The sequence below is a fragment of the Crocuta crocuta genome, unplaced genomic scaffold (genome assembly GCF_008692635.1).
Source record: "Crocuta crocuta isolate KB4526 unplaced genomic scaffold, BGI_CrCroc_1.0 scaffold54, whole genome shotgun sequence".
Taxonomy (NCBI): Eukaryota; Metazoa; Chordata; class Mammalia; order Carnivora; family Hyaenidae; genus Crocuta; species Crocuta crocuta.
The window spans coordinates 4,503,028-4,518,408 of NW_027530356.1; the positions used below are offsets into that span (position 1 = coordinate 4,503,028).

Here is a 15,381-nt window from a genome sequence, read left to right on the forward strand (position 1 = left end):
CAAATGATTTCTCAGTTCTAGTTTATAACTGACAGGATGTGGGGCGCCTGGGTAGCTCAGTCGGTTAAGCGTCCGACTTCGGCTCAGATCATGATCTCACGGTTTGGGTTCGAGCCCCGTGTCGGGCTCTGTGCTGACGGCTAGCTCAGAGCCTGGAGCCTGTTCCAGATTCTGTATCTCCCTCTCTCTCTGCCCCTCCCCTGCCCATGCTGTCTTTCTCTATCTCTCTCTCAGAAATAAATAAAACATTAAAAAAAATTTATAACTGACAGGATGGGAAAGAGAGAGTGAACGGAGTTGCCTGTGCTTCATGAACAGTGATGGTGGACAGAGATGCTACATGAAGAGGGCTGAGGAATATGATGAACCAAACTGGAAGCCGTAAGTAGTAGAAGGAGCGTCTGGTCCGGGAGGGCAACAGGCTATGAGGCCATAGCATGAGCAAGCTCTGGGGGCTGAAACCTTTGGTGGCCTAATCCAAAGGTGTGTTCCCTTTCCTTCTCTGTGCCTAGGGTCTGGCATGTGCACTGGGACACATAAGGAGAGGCTCATAGCGCTGCTACTCTGGCAGTGTGGAAGGAAGGCCTCTTCCCTTTCCTTCCCCCCCATCTTCATACCTCAGGATGCCAAGCCTTGGGTCCCCATCCAGCAAGGGAATAGACAGGTCCAAACGATATCAGTACAAGGAAAGGGGGAGTCTTGGAGAGCCCAGAGGTGAGTAGGAGAAGAAGAGAAAGGAGGTCCAAGAAGGAAGGAATTTTCTCTGCTGTGAGGAAGGCCGCCTAGGCAGAGAAACAAGGGGGGAGACTCAGTGGAAAAGAGCTGCCCCTCCCCACATCCCCCACGGCAGCCAGTAGAGGGGCTTTTAATGGAGTGCGACTCACACGGGAACAAAATGACTTCCTAATGCTGTCCCCTCTTTGTGTGTTTATCTGTTGGCTCATAGTTACCGTGTTTGTTGATAAGACCGTCATCCCCATCCTTCCACGATGAGGGTTTAGAGCTGGGATCTTCATGAACATTGCAACTTCAGATAAACATTTCCAAAACTCCAGGGGCTTCTGGTTACTGTATGTACACTGAAGCCAAAGGAGGGAGTCCGTTTTTCAAGAGTGATCTGTTTACCCCCAAAGGTCACAAATCATCCGTCCATTTGACCCCGACACGTTTTGTTGTCATGCAGTTTTTAAAAAGTGATTGAGGGGCGCCTGGGTGGCTTAGTCGGTTAAACGTCCGACTTTCGCTTAGGTCATGATCTCGCGGTTCGTGGGTTCGAGCCCCGCGTCGGGCTCTGTGCTGACTGCCAGCTCAGAGCCTGGAGCCTATTTCGGAGTCTGTATCTCCCTCTCTCTCTGACCCTCCCCTGCTCACGCTGTCTCTCTCTCTCCTAGAAATAAATAAAAATATTTTTTAAAAAAGTGATCGAAATTTTTGGTATTGAAACATAAGGATTTGGGGCTTTTAAAAAGCAGACGATGTGCAAACACTAGTCCTTTACCTTCTGCGAGACAGATCTGAAGCCAGCTCCTTCTTTTCCTTTCTCCCTGTCTCTTCCTTCCCTCATCCACAAACCTTTATTGAGGGCCTGCTTTTGCAACAAGTTCAAAGATAAATAAGATACAATGTAAGCGCAGGGTCTGTGTGTTCCCGCATATATTTCTCTGCTCAGGTTTGCTTCGCATTAGATTTGGCCAAGGGCTGAGATAAGATCTGGGACTTGGATTAAATTCTGCATTCTCTGAGTCATCTTGCTTTTCAAATACCGTTAGTTTGGTCGTCCGTTAGAACTGTCAAATAATTTGTCTTCCAAATGGGCTGCTCTTCTGAATTTCATTCAGAGGCTGGAGTGCGAGATGGCTGTGCCAGTTAATAAGCTGTTGTATCTCGGCTTCGAACCAGCTCGTTTTTTCTCTGCTTTGTGATGCTGGGTCAGGACTCCCCTGTCTCTAGTCTGCCTTGTCAGCTGCTTTCTGTGATGCTCTGTCAGTACTCAGCTGTGGAGAGGGGACATGAGCGGGCCGGAGCACTTGGGGACTTCCCAGCCCCCTCTACCCTCCCAGAGCGGCTGCAGGTGTTATGCGACACTGTCATCTCCTCAAAGGTCTGAGACCAAGCGCCCCAGCCTCTCTCAAGCCTCCAGGTTCTGGTAACTCCAGACTGTTCCTTCAAATCGTTAAGCCCTGGAAATGGCAGCTGCTGTCTGAGCACGCCGTCTCGGAGTTACCCCAGGGTCTCCTTTCTGTGCGGCCGGTCCTCTAACACCTGTTCAATCAGTCCTGACCGCCCTGGTCCTCAAGAGCTTGCATCCGAATCACGGGAGAGGCTTGTTGAACTCATTCTTGGGCCCCCCCCTCCCCCTCCAGAGTTTCTGATGCAGGAGCAGGCCTGGGATGGGGCCTGAGAATTTGCTTTTCTATCACGTTCCCAGGTGAGGCAAAGCCTCCCTCCCGGTCTGGGGACCTCACTTTAAGAACCACTGTTGAGCTTTATATTCCCTCCGGGAAAACAGTGTGTGTTCTGTTTCCTGGCTAGCCTCTGATTGATTTAATGGCCTTCGCTAAAATAGCACGCCACCCAGGTCTACCAGCTCCGTTTGTTTTGTTGGGGGAGCAGAGAGGTAATGCCAACATCCACTTCTCACCTGGACCTGTGAGATTAAATCACTCTGTCCACACCCTGTACTTGTGTTCTTGCTCCTCTGCCCTGATCTCGAGGCCCTCAGCCTTCCTTTACGTATCTCATCCCATCTCTCTGCGGCCCTTTCCCTCTGCCTCTGTGGGCCTGCTCTGCTAATCCCATCCGTTTGAATTCTGACTTCTCTAACCTGTACTAAGTGCCCCAGCTAACACCCCCTTCTAGGTTCAATTTTTCAGGTCCACAGGCACGTATTGAAGTGTTTACTGTGCTCAGAGCCTCACGCCGGATGCCCTTGCTGGAGATACCAAGATGAGAAAGACTTTGACTCTGGCCTCATAGGATCGCTCTTCTGCACAGTTTAGAACTGTGTTGTGCTTGTGAAAGACATGGGCAAAATCTTAGCGGAACCCCCACAAGAGAGAGAACTGCTTTGGTTAAGTGACTTATTTGATTAGCAAGATGTGAATGAGGCAAGACTCCAAGAAGTGCGCTCAAGTACTAATGGAAGGAGCCTGGAGGGTGTTGCCAGGTGAGCGGGCCCCTGTTAAGCACAGGCTCTGTTTTACAGAGAGGGAGCTTTGCAAGTTTGTGGCTGGAGTTGATTTGTGCTAGGGGAGGGGGCAGTGTCCAGACAAAGAAGGGCCCTGGTGGCAGTTGAAGGGCAACAATCAGAAGAGAAGGAAACAGTCTAATGGGGATTTTCTTTCTTTCCTTTTTTTTAAATGTTTATTTATTTATTTTTGAGAGAGAGCGAGAGAACATGAGTAGAGAGAGAGGGAGACAAAGAATCTTAAGCAGGCTCTGCACTGTCAGCACAGAGACCCACACGGGGCTAGAATTCACAAACCGTGAGATCGTGACCTGAGCCAAAATCAAGAGTCAATGCCTAATCAGCTGAGCCACTCAGGTGCCTGTCTAACAGGGATTTTCAATCCACCGTTTGCTGGTGTGAGTTGTAACCTCTCTCATCTCTCTGTGGAATCCTTAACAGAACTATGGATGCTTCCTGGGACTATGACAAAGTACCAAGTCTTTTTGCAAGTCTGAAGTGGGGTGGAATGAGAGGCGTCCTATAGAAAAAAGGCTACATATGAGTTATGTATACATTTTTTATTTGCTCACTTTCTCTTCTCCTTGTAACTATATCCTAAGCATCCTGAGGCACTACCTGGGATTTGTACTCTTTTCCACCAGCCTTGGTTACTGAGTAGGACATGTTTATTGATGAACGGATGGTTGAGTTTAGACTTTATTTTTTTCCCAGATGCACAAATCATTAGGCTACACAAAGAACCTATGGGCTTGAATTTTACAGCTCATGTGGGCAGAACACTGGCCCTTCACTTTCTTTGCATGATTTTTATTTAATTTTCTGATTATGACCTAAGATCAAGACCCGAGCTGAGATCAAGAGAGGCTTAACCAACTGAGCCACCCAGGTGCCCCTATTTTTCTGATTATGAATAAATAAAAACACACTATTGAATATTTGGAAACATTAAACAATATGAGAAAAAGTGAAAAATCACACATCATTTCCCTGCTCAGAAGTAACTACTACAGATATAATGGTCTCTCTCTCTCTCTCTCTCTCTTTCTGTGTATCTATATGGAGGCTTGAGAGAGTATATATACAATATACATACTTATATATATATATATACATATAGTCTACATGTATTTATATATTTATAAACTCATACACTGTTTTATTCACTTAACTTTTTGATACAAAGCATGCATCCTTTTGATTACATCTTCAAAATATAATTTAATGTCACCACCATTTATTCATACAGAGTATCAGAACGTGTATCTCGAGTTTCCTGTCGTTGGATCATTATATTTTTCTCTACTTTCGTGATCATATATATAACACTACAGTGGACATCCATCTATATGAACTATAACTTTACATTTAGGTAGACCTGTCTTTTGACACACTGGCAAGAACATTTGTCTTCCGAAGTAGAATTTTGTACCCACCTGAAATGAAGCTCAAAAGATACAACCCTAGTGGGCCATGAAGGGTTTCAAAGGGCTTGCCAAAAGCGTTGTACATGAAGAAGGCTGTTCCCACCATGGTTAAGACAACCAGGATCATGGAGAAGACAATGACATTGATGTGGATGCTCAAGGGGATCACTTTGAGCAAATCTGGGAAAACTAAAGGTAAGACAAAGATGAGAGGAAATGTCATTAGTGATAGTCGGCAAATGTAATTTCAAAAATTAAATCCCTCTTATTTTTAACCTCAAAAATCACCCAAATCCTTCAGAGGAATACTTTCTCACTTACTAATTTACAAGGGATTTAGAAAAAGGTTTAAACACAGGATTATTTTCTAGAACTCACCAGTAAAGACCAACAGAGAAGAGATTTGAAGGAACTTTTTCTACCCTTGGTCCTCTGTGATTACTTAAATAAACAAGTGCCGGCTTTACAACCAAAAGCCTGTTGATGACCAAACTTTTAATGACATTTCTCAATAGACTTTTTTTTTTAACGTTTATTTTTGAGAGAGGAGACAGTGTGAGTGCAGGAAGGGCAGAGATAATGGGAAACACAGAATCTGAAGCAGGCTCCAGCCTCTGAGCTAGCTGTCAGCACAGAGCCCGATGCAGGGCTCAAACCCACAAACCGTGAGATTGTGACCCAGGCTGAAGTCAGACGCTTAACCGACTGAGCGCCACCCAGGCGCTCCCATTTTTAAAAATTCTACCTTGAAATGGCATTTTTGGTTTGGGGATAGCTGGGGGAGTTCCAACATCAGGAATTATTTCTGTTTGTGTTACTACCAAACAAGAAAACATTGTTTCTAGTCCACACCAAGATTAAGAAATGGGGTATTTTCAGTCAATTTCAGTATTTTGATGTAGCACAAGCTGTGGGAAAATAATTTCTGGTGATACAAGAAATATTTTCCATTTAGAAAACCTGCCAAATCTATTTCGGGATTTTGTGTTCAGGGCAAGTTTTTTTTGTTTGCAGAGGAAATGAAATACTTTATAAATGGTAGGGTTTCTCTTATCTGGCGAGGCATCAGTATGCTTAGCATCAGCAAACCTGGCAACACCAATCTGGAGAAGTGTAGTGCAGCCCATTTAAGGTTCCCAAACATTTATTGAGTGCTTTCTTTATTTACTGAGCACCTAGTGTGTGCTGGGCATTGTTTTCACTGCTGCACATGGAGTCATTAACAAGATAAGCAAGGTCTCCCCGTTGTCTCGTGGAGATTATAGCCTAATGGGAGCAAATAGATAATTAACAAGTAAACAAATAGATGTGATAGCTTATCTCCAAAGATGGCTTCCATCAATTCCTTCTCTCCTTCTACATACATGTCACTTCTCCTTTAAGAGGTAGAATTTATTCCCCAATTCCCTTGAACCTTGGCTGGCCTATGACTGCTTTGACCACCTGACTATGGCAGAATGAGAGGTGCCAATTCCAACCCTAGCCTATATAAGAAGAAAAGCCATTCCTTTTTTTTTTTTTTCTTCCTCTTGGAGGCTTCAGCTGTCATGCAGGAGGTCCAAGTTACTCTGCTGGAGAGAGAGGCCACCCAGAGGAGCACCAGACACGGGAGGGAAGAGTCTTGGACATCCAGCCCCGAAAAGCCTCTGGATGACTCCAGCCCCGGGTGCTATTTCACTTCAGTGCAATCAAGAACTGCCCAATGGAACTAATAAATTTTTGTTTTAAGCCTCTGAGCTTAGGGAGGCTGTTATGCAATGGTAACAGCAAGACACTTTCAGATAGTGCTAATGCCATGGAGAAATGAAACAAAGTAATGGAATTTTGAGTGGTTGAGTGAATGGATGTGGGTGGTCAGCAGAGTTATTCCTGAGCTGGCCTCTGAATGCTGAGAAGGCAGTGGCTGTTTAAAGATCTGGGGAAGAACATTCCAGGGAGAAGAACACCACTGGGGCAGCAGTGAACCTGGCGGGCAAGAGGGGGCAGAAGTGAGCTTGCTAGGCTGGGATCATTGCGGCACCTGCTGGATCCTGGTCTTCTGACCATGTGATCATGGTAAGGCATGGTTTTTTTTTTTTTAATGTTTTTTATTTATTTCTAGGAGAGAGAGAGACAACGTGAGCAGGGGAGGGTCAGAGAGAGAGGGAGTCACAGACTCTGAAACAGGCTCCAGGCTCTGAGCTGGCAGTCAGCACAGAGCCCGACACGGGGCTCGAACCCACGAACCGCGAGATCACAACCTAAGCAAAAGTTGGACACTTAACCGACTAAGCCACCCAGGCGCCCCATGGCATGGGGTTTTAATTCAAAATTCACTAGGAAGCCACTGGGAGGAGAGAAGGGTTAAGTAAGAGAGTGACACAGTCTCCTTCATGATCTGAAAAGATCACTCTGGCTGCTGCTTAGTGTGCACGAGGGGGGAGGGGGAGGGAGGAAGCAAGTGCGGAAGCAGGGAGACCGGGGGCAGGGAGTGTTCACAAAGCCAAGAGGCAGGGGGCCTGGCCTAAGCTATAGCAGCTGGGGGAGGTGAGAGGTTATCAGATTTGGAACCTATCTTGGAGATAGAAGATAGGACTTGTCAAAAGGAAGGAATCAAGGGTAAGCAATGGAATAAATGGTGATGCTGTTCACTGATGCAGACAAGGAGAAGGTGTGGGTTTGGGCATGGGAGTGGGAAATAAGGCAGGAGGTCTGCTTAAGATATGTAAGTAGAGGTGCCAAATAGGATCTATGTGTCTGGAAGTCTGGGGAGAAGGTCGAAGTATTTTGGGCGGTGGAACCAGGAAAAGGCGAGCAAGGTGTGTAGGGCATGCACTTTAAGGGGATAGTCACTCTCCGGGGCTAACTCTGCACCTGGAAGTGCCTGAGAGTGAATGTCTCCTTACGTTTTAGGACTAGGGGCCTCCACGGCCCCACCCTGGTATTTGAAGCCAGAGGAATGGCTATCACCTGTGGAGAAACTGTAGTTAGAGAAGAGACGGACCCTCGGACTCCACGTTTCCCTGCGCAGGAGAGACGAGAAACCAGCCAAGGAGACTGAGAAAGTGATCTTGTGAGTTAGGAACAAATCCATGGATGGGACTGAAGAGAAGCCAAGGGAAGAAAATATTCCAAATGATGTGAATCTGTAAGAACAGGTAAGGGGGCACCTGGGTGGCTCTGCTGGTTGAGCGTCTGACTCTTGATTTTGGCTCAGGGCATGATACCTGGCTCATGGGATCGAGCCCTGCATTGGGCTCTGTGCTGAATGTGGAGCCTGCTTAAGATTCTCTCCCTCTGTCTCTCCCCTGCTTGCACGTGTGTGCTCTCTCGCACGCGCTCTCTCTCTTTCAAATTTAAAAAAAAGAATATATATGTAATTATTATCAAAATATGTTAGATGGAAAAAACAAGTAGAAATGTGCACCATTCTATCATTTGGAAAAAAGCCAAAGGGGAATGTATATAATAACAAATAATTTAAATGCTTATCTGATTTAATTCTTTCAACATCCCACCTCCCACGGGAAGAAACTGGAGCTCAGGGATGTGGTAACAGACCCCAGATTTATACTTAGTAAGCGGTGGAGATTCGAACTCCTGTCCTCACTCTTAACCACCGTGCTACAGCAGCCTTAGGGCCAGGCATGCTTATCCAGGCAGACACTATTTCTAGAAGTACCATACATGAAACTGGTAATGGCTTCTGGAGAAGGAGACTGAGGGATATTTCATTATGAACCTTTTGGATTTGTGGTGTTTTTTTTTTAAATCTCTTTGGAAGCATTTTATATTCAATGAATACCTAGATAGATAGATAGATAGATAGATAGATAGATAGATAGATAGATAGATAGATAGATAGATAAAGACAGAAAACTCCTGTGACTGTTCTGGATTAAAAGAGACTTCAGAGACTCGTTGCTAAATGCAATGTGTGGATATTGTTTGTGATTTGAATAAATACTTTATAAGAGTCATTTTTGAGATAACCAGAGAAAATTGAACATGGACTGGGTATTAGATAATATTACATAATTATTATTGACTTTGTTGGTTATGTTAATGGCACTGCGGTTGTACTTTTAAAAGTCCTCATCAATTCGAAACGATATGGATGAGTAGGTGGATAGAGTAAAAAAAATCCCTGTGGGCGTGGCGTATGGCAATATGGTCGTTCAAGTTCACGGGTGCTGTGCTGGCCCACCCCACCCTCTGTTCTGGGGGCTCGCAGTGAGCCAGCCAGCCTTATTCTGTGATGTCCTACCCTCCTGAGCTCCCAACTGCTGAGACCACACCATCAATCCAACCTGCTATTCTTAGCTCGATCAGCTGTTCATTTGTTTTTTACTAGTAGTTATCAAAAAATCCATCTACCCAATGAGGTGGCAACCTCATTGTCTCGGATAGGGTAGCCGGGTGAAGCCTGTCTGAAAATTGAGGCTTGTTACCAAAATGAAACGAAGGCAGAAAGAAGTTGCACTGATTTGCCTCCTGGAAAGAAAAGCTAGGAGCTAAAATAAATTGTCAGAAGGAGCATTCTAATTCTTAGGAAGTCTCTTACAATGTCTACCCTTGTGAGAAAATCGCCCAGCAGGGCACTGATCCCTGCAGATTACACAGTTATTTACATTTTGTTGGGTTTCTGTCTTTAATGAAAATTCCCTGAGTCTGTAATGACCAGCCAGAACTCTGGGAACCACCTTCCATTTTCGCACTAGCGTTCACATGACTTTTGTGCGGCTGAGACTGAGAGCAGACCATTCACATAAATATGGGGAGGTGTCACTTTAAAGAGATTGGGTACTATGTATTGAGGAGTTTGGTTTGTTTGGTCTTTCCTTTTTTTTAGATTTGAGATTATGACACAGAGAAAGGATTTGAACTTTTTGATCTGTGGAGGGGCTGTCATTAAATCCAGCCCAAGTCACTTCTGGCCTCCAGAAATTACTTAATTAGCTGTTGCAAGTGAAAGGGAGTTATTTACTAAAGCGGGCAGCTGATGCCACATTAGTAGTACAGGATTGTACCCAGAATTACTCCCCTGTCCTTCGTTCTCTTCTCACGGATTTCCTCCATTCTGTGCGTGAGTCAGTGTACCCAGCTCTCCCCATCTTCAGATCACCCCGGCCCCTAAGTGCCCTCTTGTCCGTTATTTCGTCACTAAACTTCCTCAAAGAGCAATACGTGAGTAATAACAGCAGAACTAAAAATAACAATCAAAGATTACATAGCATTTGCTATGTTCCAGGTACTTTACCTACATTACATAAATCAGACACTTAAATCTTTTACTTCTTACAACATGAATCGAAGCGTAGATGAGAGATCTCAATCTTTTAATTGTTACAATATAAATTAAAATATAAATGAGAGATTTAATTCTTACAGCCGCATAAGGAAGGTACCATTTTATTCTCAATGTATAGACTTAAAAAACACAAAACAGAACCCTGAGGCATGAAGAAGCAAACTAGTCTAGTCACAAAGGGGGCATCGCTGCCTTTGCTTTTAACCTTCCCCTTCTATTTTTAAGATTAAAGTAAAATTAACACAGTAAAGGATTTTCCCCTTTCAGTGTATAATTCGCTGAATTTTGATAAATTCATTCTGTCATGTAACCACCACCATAATCAATATATACAACAGTTTGACTATTCCCGAAACTTTCCATTTCCCCTTTGTACTCCACCTGTCCCCACTACCCCAGCTCCTGTATGTGTTACTTTGTAAAAACTGCCAGTTGTTTTCCAGAGGGGCTGTGTCATTTCACCTTCCCACTAGCAACCTAAGAGTCCCAGCCTTCTGCATTCTTGCCGGCTCCTGACAGCTTTTTAAAACTGTAGCCATTAAATAGGTGTGTCATTTACCTCATTGTAGTTTTACTTAGCATTTTCCGAATGACTAATGATACTGAGCATCATTCTGTGAGTTTATTTGCCTTCTGTATATCTTTTTTTGGTGAAGTGTCTATTCATATCTTTTGTGCATTTTTTTATTGGGTTCTTTCTTATTGTTACTGAGTTCTGAGAATTCCTTATGCATGCTGGATATGAGCCCTTTATCAGATAAGTAATTCACAAATATTTTCTCCAAGTATGTGACTTGTCTGTTCATTTTCTTATCAGTGCATTTTGAAAAGCAGTTCTGATTTTTACGAGTTCTAGTTTATCAATTGTTTTTCTTTTATCTCTCATGCTTTGGATGTCAAATCTAAGAAGGCTTTGCCTCATGCAAGGTCACCAATATTTTCTCCTATGTTTTTCTTCTAGACATTTTTTACTTTTAGGTTCACATTTAAGTCTGTGATCCATTTTAAGTTATTTTTCTGTATATGGTCAAGGTTAAATTTTTTTTTTTTTTTGGCATATGGATATCCAATGTTTCAGTCCTTAAAAGGCTGGATATAGACTTAACATATGACCCAGCAATCCTATTTCTAGATATTTGCCTAAGAGAATTAAAAACATATGTCCACACAAAAATCTGTATGGAGATGTTTACAGTGGCTTCATTCGTATTTGCCCAATATTGGAAACATCTTAAATATCCATCAACTGGTGAATGGATAAACAAGCTTTGGCCCATCCATAAAATAGCATACTTCTTAGTAATACAAAGGAATGGACTCTTGCTACATACAGTAACATGGATGGATCTGAAAGGCATTATGCAAAATGAAATTAACTACACTCAAAAGGCTGCNATAGATAGATAGATAGATAGATAGATAAAGACAGAAAACTCCTGTGACTGTTCTGGATTAAAAGAGACTTCAGAGACTCGTTGCTAAATGCAATGTGTGGATATTGTTTGTGATTTGAATAAATACTTTATAAGAGTCATTTTTGAGATAACCAGAGAAAATTGAACATGGACTGGGTATTAGATAATATTACATAATTATTATTGACTTTGTTGGTTATGTTAATGGCACTGCGGTTGTACTTTTAAAAGTCCTCATCAATTCGAAACGATATGGATGAGTAGGTGGATAGAGTAAAAAAAAATCCCTGTGGGCGTGGCGTATGGCAATATGGTCGTTCAAGTTCACGGGTGCTGTGCTGGCCCACCCCACCCTCTGTTCTGGGGGCTCGCAGTGAGCCAGCCAACCTTATTCTGTGATGTCCTACCCTCCTGAGCTCCCAACTGCTGAGACCACACCATCAATCCAACCTGCTATTCTTAGCTCGATCAGCTGTTCATTTGTTTTTTACTAGTAGTTATCAAAAAATCCATCTACCCAATGAGGTGGCAACCTCATTGTCTCGGATAGGGTAGCCGGGTGAAGCCTGTCTGAAAATTGAGGCTTGTTACCAAAATGAAACGAAGGCAGAAAGAAGTTGCACTGATTTGCCTCCTGGAAAGAAAAGCTAGGAGCTAAAATAAATTGTCAGAAGGAGCATTCTAATTCTTAGGAAGTCTCTTACAATGTCTACCCTTGTGAGAAAATCGCCCAGCAGGGCACTGATCCCTGCAGATTACACAGTTATTTACATTTTGTTGGGTTTCTGTCTTTAATGAAAATTCCCTGAGTCTGTAATGACCAGCCAGAACTCTGGGAACCACCTTCCATTTTCGCACTAGCGTTCACATGACTTTTGTGCGGCTGAGACTGAGAGCAGACCATTCACATAAATATGGGGAGGTGTCACTTTAAAGAGATTGGGTACTATGTATTGAGGAGTTTGGTTTGTTTGGTCTTTCCTTTTTTTTAGATTTGAGATTATGACACAGAGAAAGGATTTGAACTTTTTGATCTGTGGAGGGGCTGTCATTAAATCCAGCCCAAGTCACTTCTGGCCTCCAGAAATTACTTAATTAGCTGTTGCAAGTGAAAGGGAGTTATTTACTAAAGCGGGCAGCTGATGCCACATTAGTAGTACAGGATTGTACCCAGAATTACTCCCCTGTCCTTCGTTCTCTTCTCACGGATTTCCTCCATTCTGTGCGTGAGTCAGTGTACCCAGCTCTCCCCATCTTCAGATCACCCCGGCCCCTAAGTGCCCTCTTGTCCGTTATTTCGTCACTAAACTTCCTCAAAGAGCAATACGTGAGTAATAACAGCAGAACTAAAAATAACAATCAAAGATTACATAGCATTTGCTATGTTCCAGGTACTTTACCTACATTACATAAATCAGACACTTAAATCTTTTACTTCTTACAACATGAATCGAAGCGTAGATGAGAGATCTCAATCTTTTAATTGTTACAATATAAATTAAAATATAAATGAGAGATTTAATTCTTACAGCCGCATAAGGAAGGTACCATTTTATTCTCAATGTATAGACTTAAAAAACACAAAACAGAACCCTGAGGCATGAAGAAGCAAACTAGTCTAGTCACAAAGGGGGCATCGCTGCCTTTGCTTTTAACCTTCCCCTTCTATTTTTAAGATTAAAGTAAAATTAACACAGTAAAGGATTTTCCCCTTTCAGTGTATAATTCGCTGAATTTTGATAAATTCATTCTGTCATGTAACCACCACCATAATCAATATATACAACAGTTTGACTATTCCCGAAACTTTCCATTTCCCCTTTGTACTCCACCTGTCCCCACTACCCCAGCTCCTGTATGTGTTACTTTGTAAAAACTGCCAGTTGTTTTCCAGAGGGGCTGTGTCATTTCACCTTCCCACTAGCAACCTAAGAGTCCCAGCCTTCTGCATTCTTGCCGGCTCCTGACAGCTTTTTAAAACTGTAGCCATTAAATAGGTGTGTCATTTACCTCATTGTAGTTTTACTTAGCATTTTCCGAATGACTAATGATACTGAGCATCATTCTGTGAGTTTATTTGCCTTCTGTATATCTTTTTTTGGTGAAGTGTCTATTCATATCTTTTGTGCATTTTTTTATTGGGTTCTTTCTTATTGTTACTGAGTTCTGAGAATTCCTTATGCATGCTGGATATGAGCCCTTTATCAGATAAGTAATTCACAAATATTTTCTCCAAGTATGTGACTTGTCTGTTCATTTTCTTATCAGTGCATTTTGAAAAGCAGTTCTGATTTTTACGAGTTCTAGTTTATCAATTGTTTTTCTTTTATCTCTCATGCTTTGGATGTCAAATCTAAGAAGGCTTTGCCTCATGCAAGGTCACCAATATTTTCTCCTATGTTTTTCTTCTAGACATTTTTTACTTTTAGGTTCACATTTAAGTCTGTGATCCATTTTAAGTTATTTTTCTGTATATGGTCAAGGTTAAATTTTTTTTTTTTTTTGGCATATGGATATCCAATGTTTCAGTCCTTAAAAGGCTGGATATAGACTTAACATATGACCCAGCAATCCTATTTCTAGATATTTGCCTAAGAGAATTAAAAACATATGTCCACACAAAAATCTGTATGGAGATGTTTACAGTGGCTTCATTCGTATTTGCCCAATATTGGAAACATCTTAAATATCCATCAACTGGTGAATGGATAAACAAGCTTTGGCCCATCCATAAAATAGCATACTTCTTAGTAATACAAAGGAATGGACTCTTGCTACATACAGTAACATGGATGGATCTGAAAGGCATTATGCAAAATGAAATTAACTACACTCAAAAGGCTGCATGTTGTATGATTCCAAACATATGACATATATGACAATATTCTGGAAATAGCAAGATGGTAAGGACAGAAAACAGATCAGGTTTTGCCCAAGGTTGGCAGTGAGGGAGGAGACTGACCACAAAGGGGGCAGAGGGGTAATTTGGAGGGTAGTGGAAGGCNTATGGATGAGTAGGTGGATAGAGTAAAAAAAAATCCCTGTGGGCGTGGCGTATGGCAATATGGTCGTTCAAGTTCACGGGTGCTGTGCTGGCCCACCCCACCCTCTGTTCTGGGGGCTCGCAGTGAGCCAGCCAGCCTTATTCTGTGATGTCCTACCCTCCTGAGCTCCCAACTGCTGAGACCACACCATCAATCCAACCTGCTATTCTTAGCTCGATCAGCTGTTCATTTGTTTTTTACTAGTAGTTATCAAAAAATCCATCTACCCAATGAGGTGGCAACCTCATTGTCTCGGATAGGGTAGCCGGGTGAAGCCTGTCTGAAAATTGAGGCTTGTTACCAAAATGAAACGAAGGCAGAAAGAAGTTGCACTGATTTGCCTCCTGGAAAGAAAAGCTAGGAGCTAAAATAAATTGTCAGAAGGAGCATTCTAATTCTTAGGAAGTCTCTTACAATGTCTACCCTTGTGAGAAAATCGCCCAGCAGGGCACTGATCCCTGCAGATTACACAGTTATTTACATTTTGTTGGGTTTCTGTCTTTAATGAAAATTCCCTGAGTCTGTAATGACCAGCCAGAACTCTGGGAACCACCTTCCATTTTCGCACTAGCGTTCACATGACTTTTGTGCGGCTGAGACTGAGAGCAGACCATTCACATAAATATGGGGAGGTGTCACTTTAAAGAGATTGGGTACTATGTATTGAGGAGTTTGGTTTGTTTGGTCTTTCCTTTTTTTTAGATTTGAGATTATGACACAGAGAAAGGATTTGAACTTTTTGATCTGTGGAGGGGCTGTCATTAAATCCAGCCCAAGTCACTTCTGGCCTCCAGAAATTACTTAATTAGCTGTTGCAAGTGAAAGGGAGTTATTTACTAAAGCGGGCAGCTGATGCCACATTAGTAGTACAGGATTGTACCCAGAATTACTCCCCTGTCCTTCGTTCTCTTCTCACGGATTTCCTCCACTCTGTGCGTGAGTCAGTGTACCCAGCTCTCCCCATCTTCAGATCACCCCGGCCCCTAAGTGCCCTTTTGTCCATTATTTCGTCACTAAA

The 15,381-nt window shown here is 42.9% G+C and overlaps 1 protein-coding gene and 1 long non-coding RNA gene across 2 annotated transcripts in view; one reads left to right on the top strand and one right to left on the bottom strand.

Annotated features, from left to right (window-relative positions):
* Positions 1 to 367, top strand: part of LOC144233110 (uncharacterized) — a 126,999-nt gene extending 126,632 nt beyond the window's left edge. Inside the window, exon 3 of the long non-coding RNA XR_013335594.1 lies at positions 273 to 367. This is a non-coding gene — a long non-coding RNA (uncharacterized LOC144233110). The remainder of the gene's footprint in view (positions 1 to 272) is intronic.
* CLRN1 (clarin 1) overlaps positions 1 to 15,381 on the bottom strand; it is a 46,120-nt gene that overhangs the window by 8,407 nt on the left and 22,332 nt on the right. Inside the window, exon 2 of the mRNA XM_077765915.1 lies at positions 4,624 to 4,803. Coding sequence (XP_077622041.1) covers positions 4,624 to 4,803 — 180 coding nt within the window. The remainder of the gene's footprint in view (positions 1 to 4,623; positions 4,804 to 15,381) is intronic.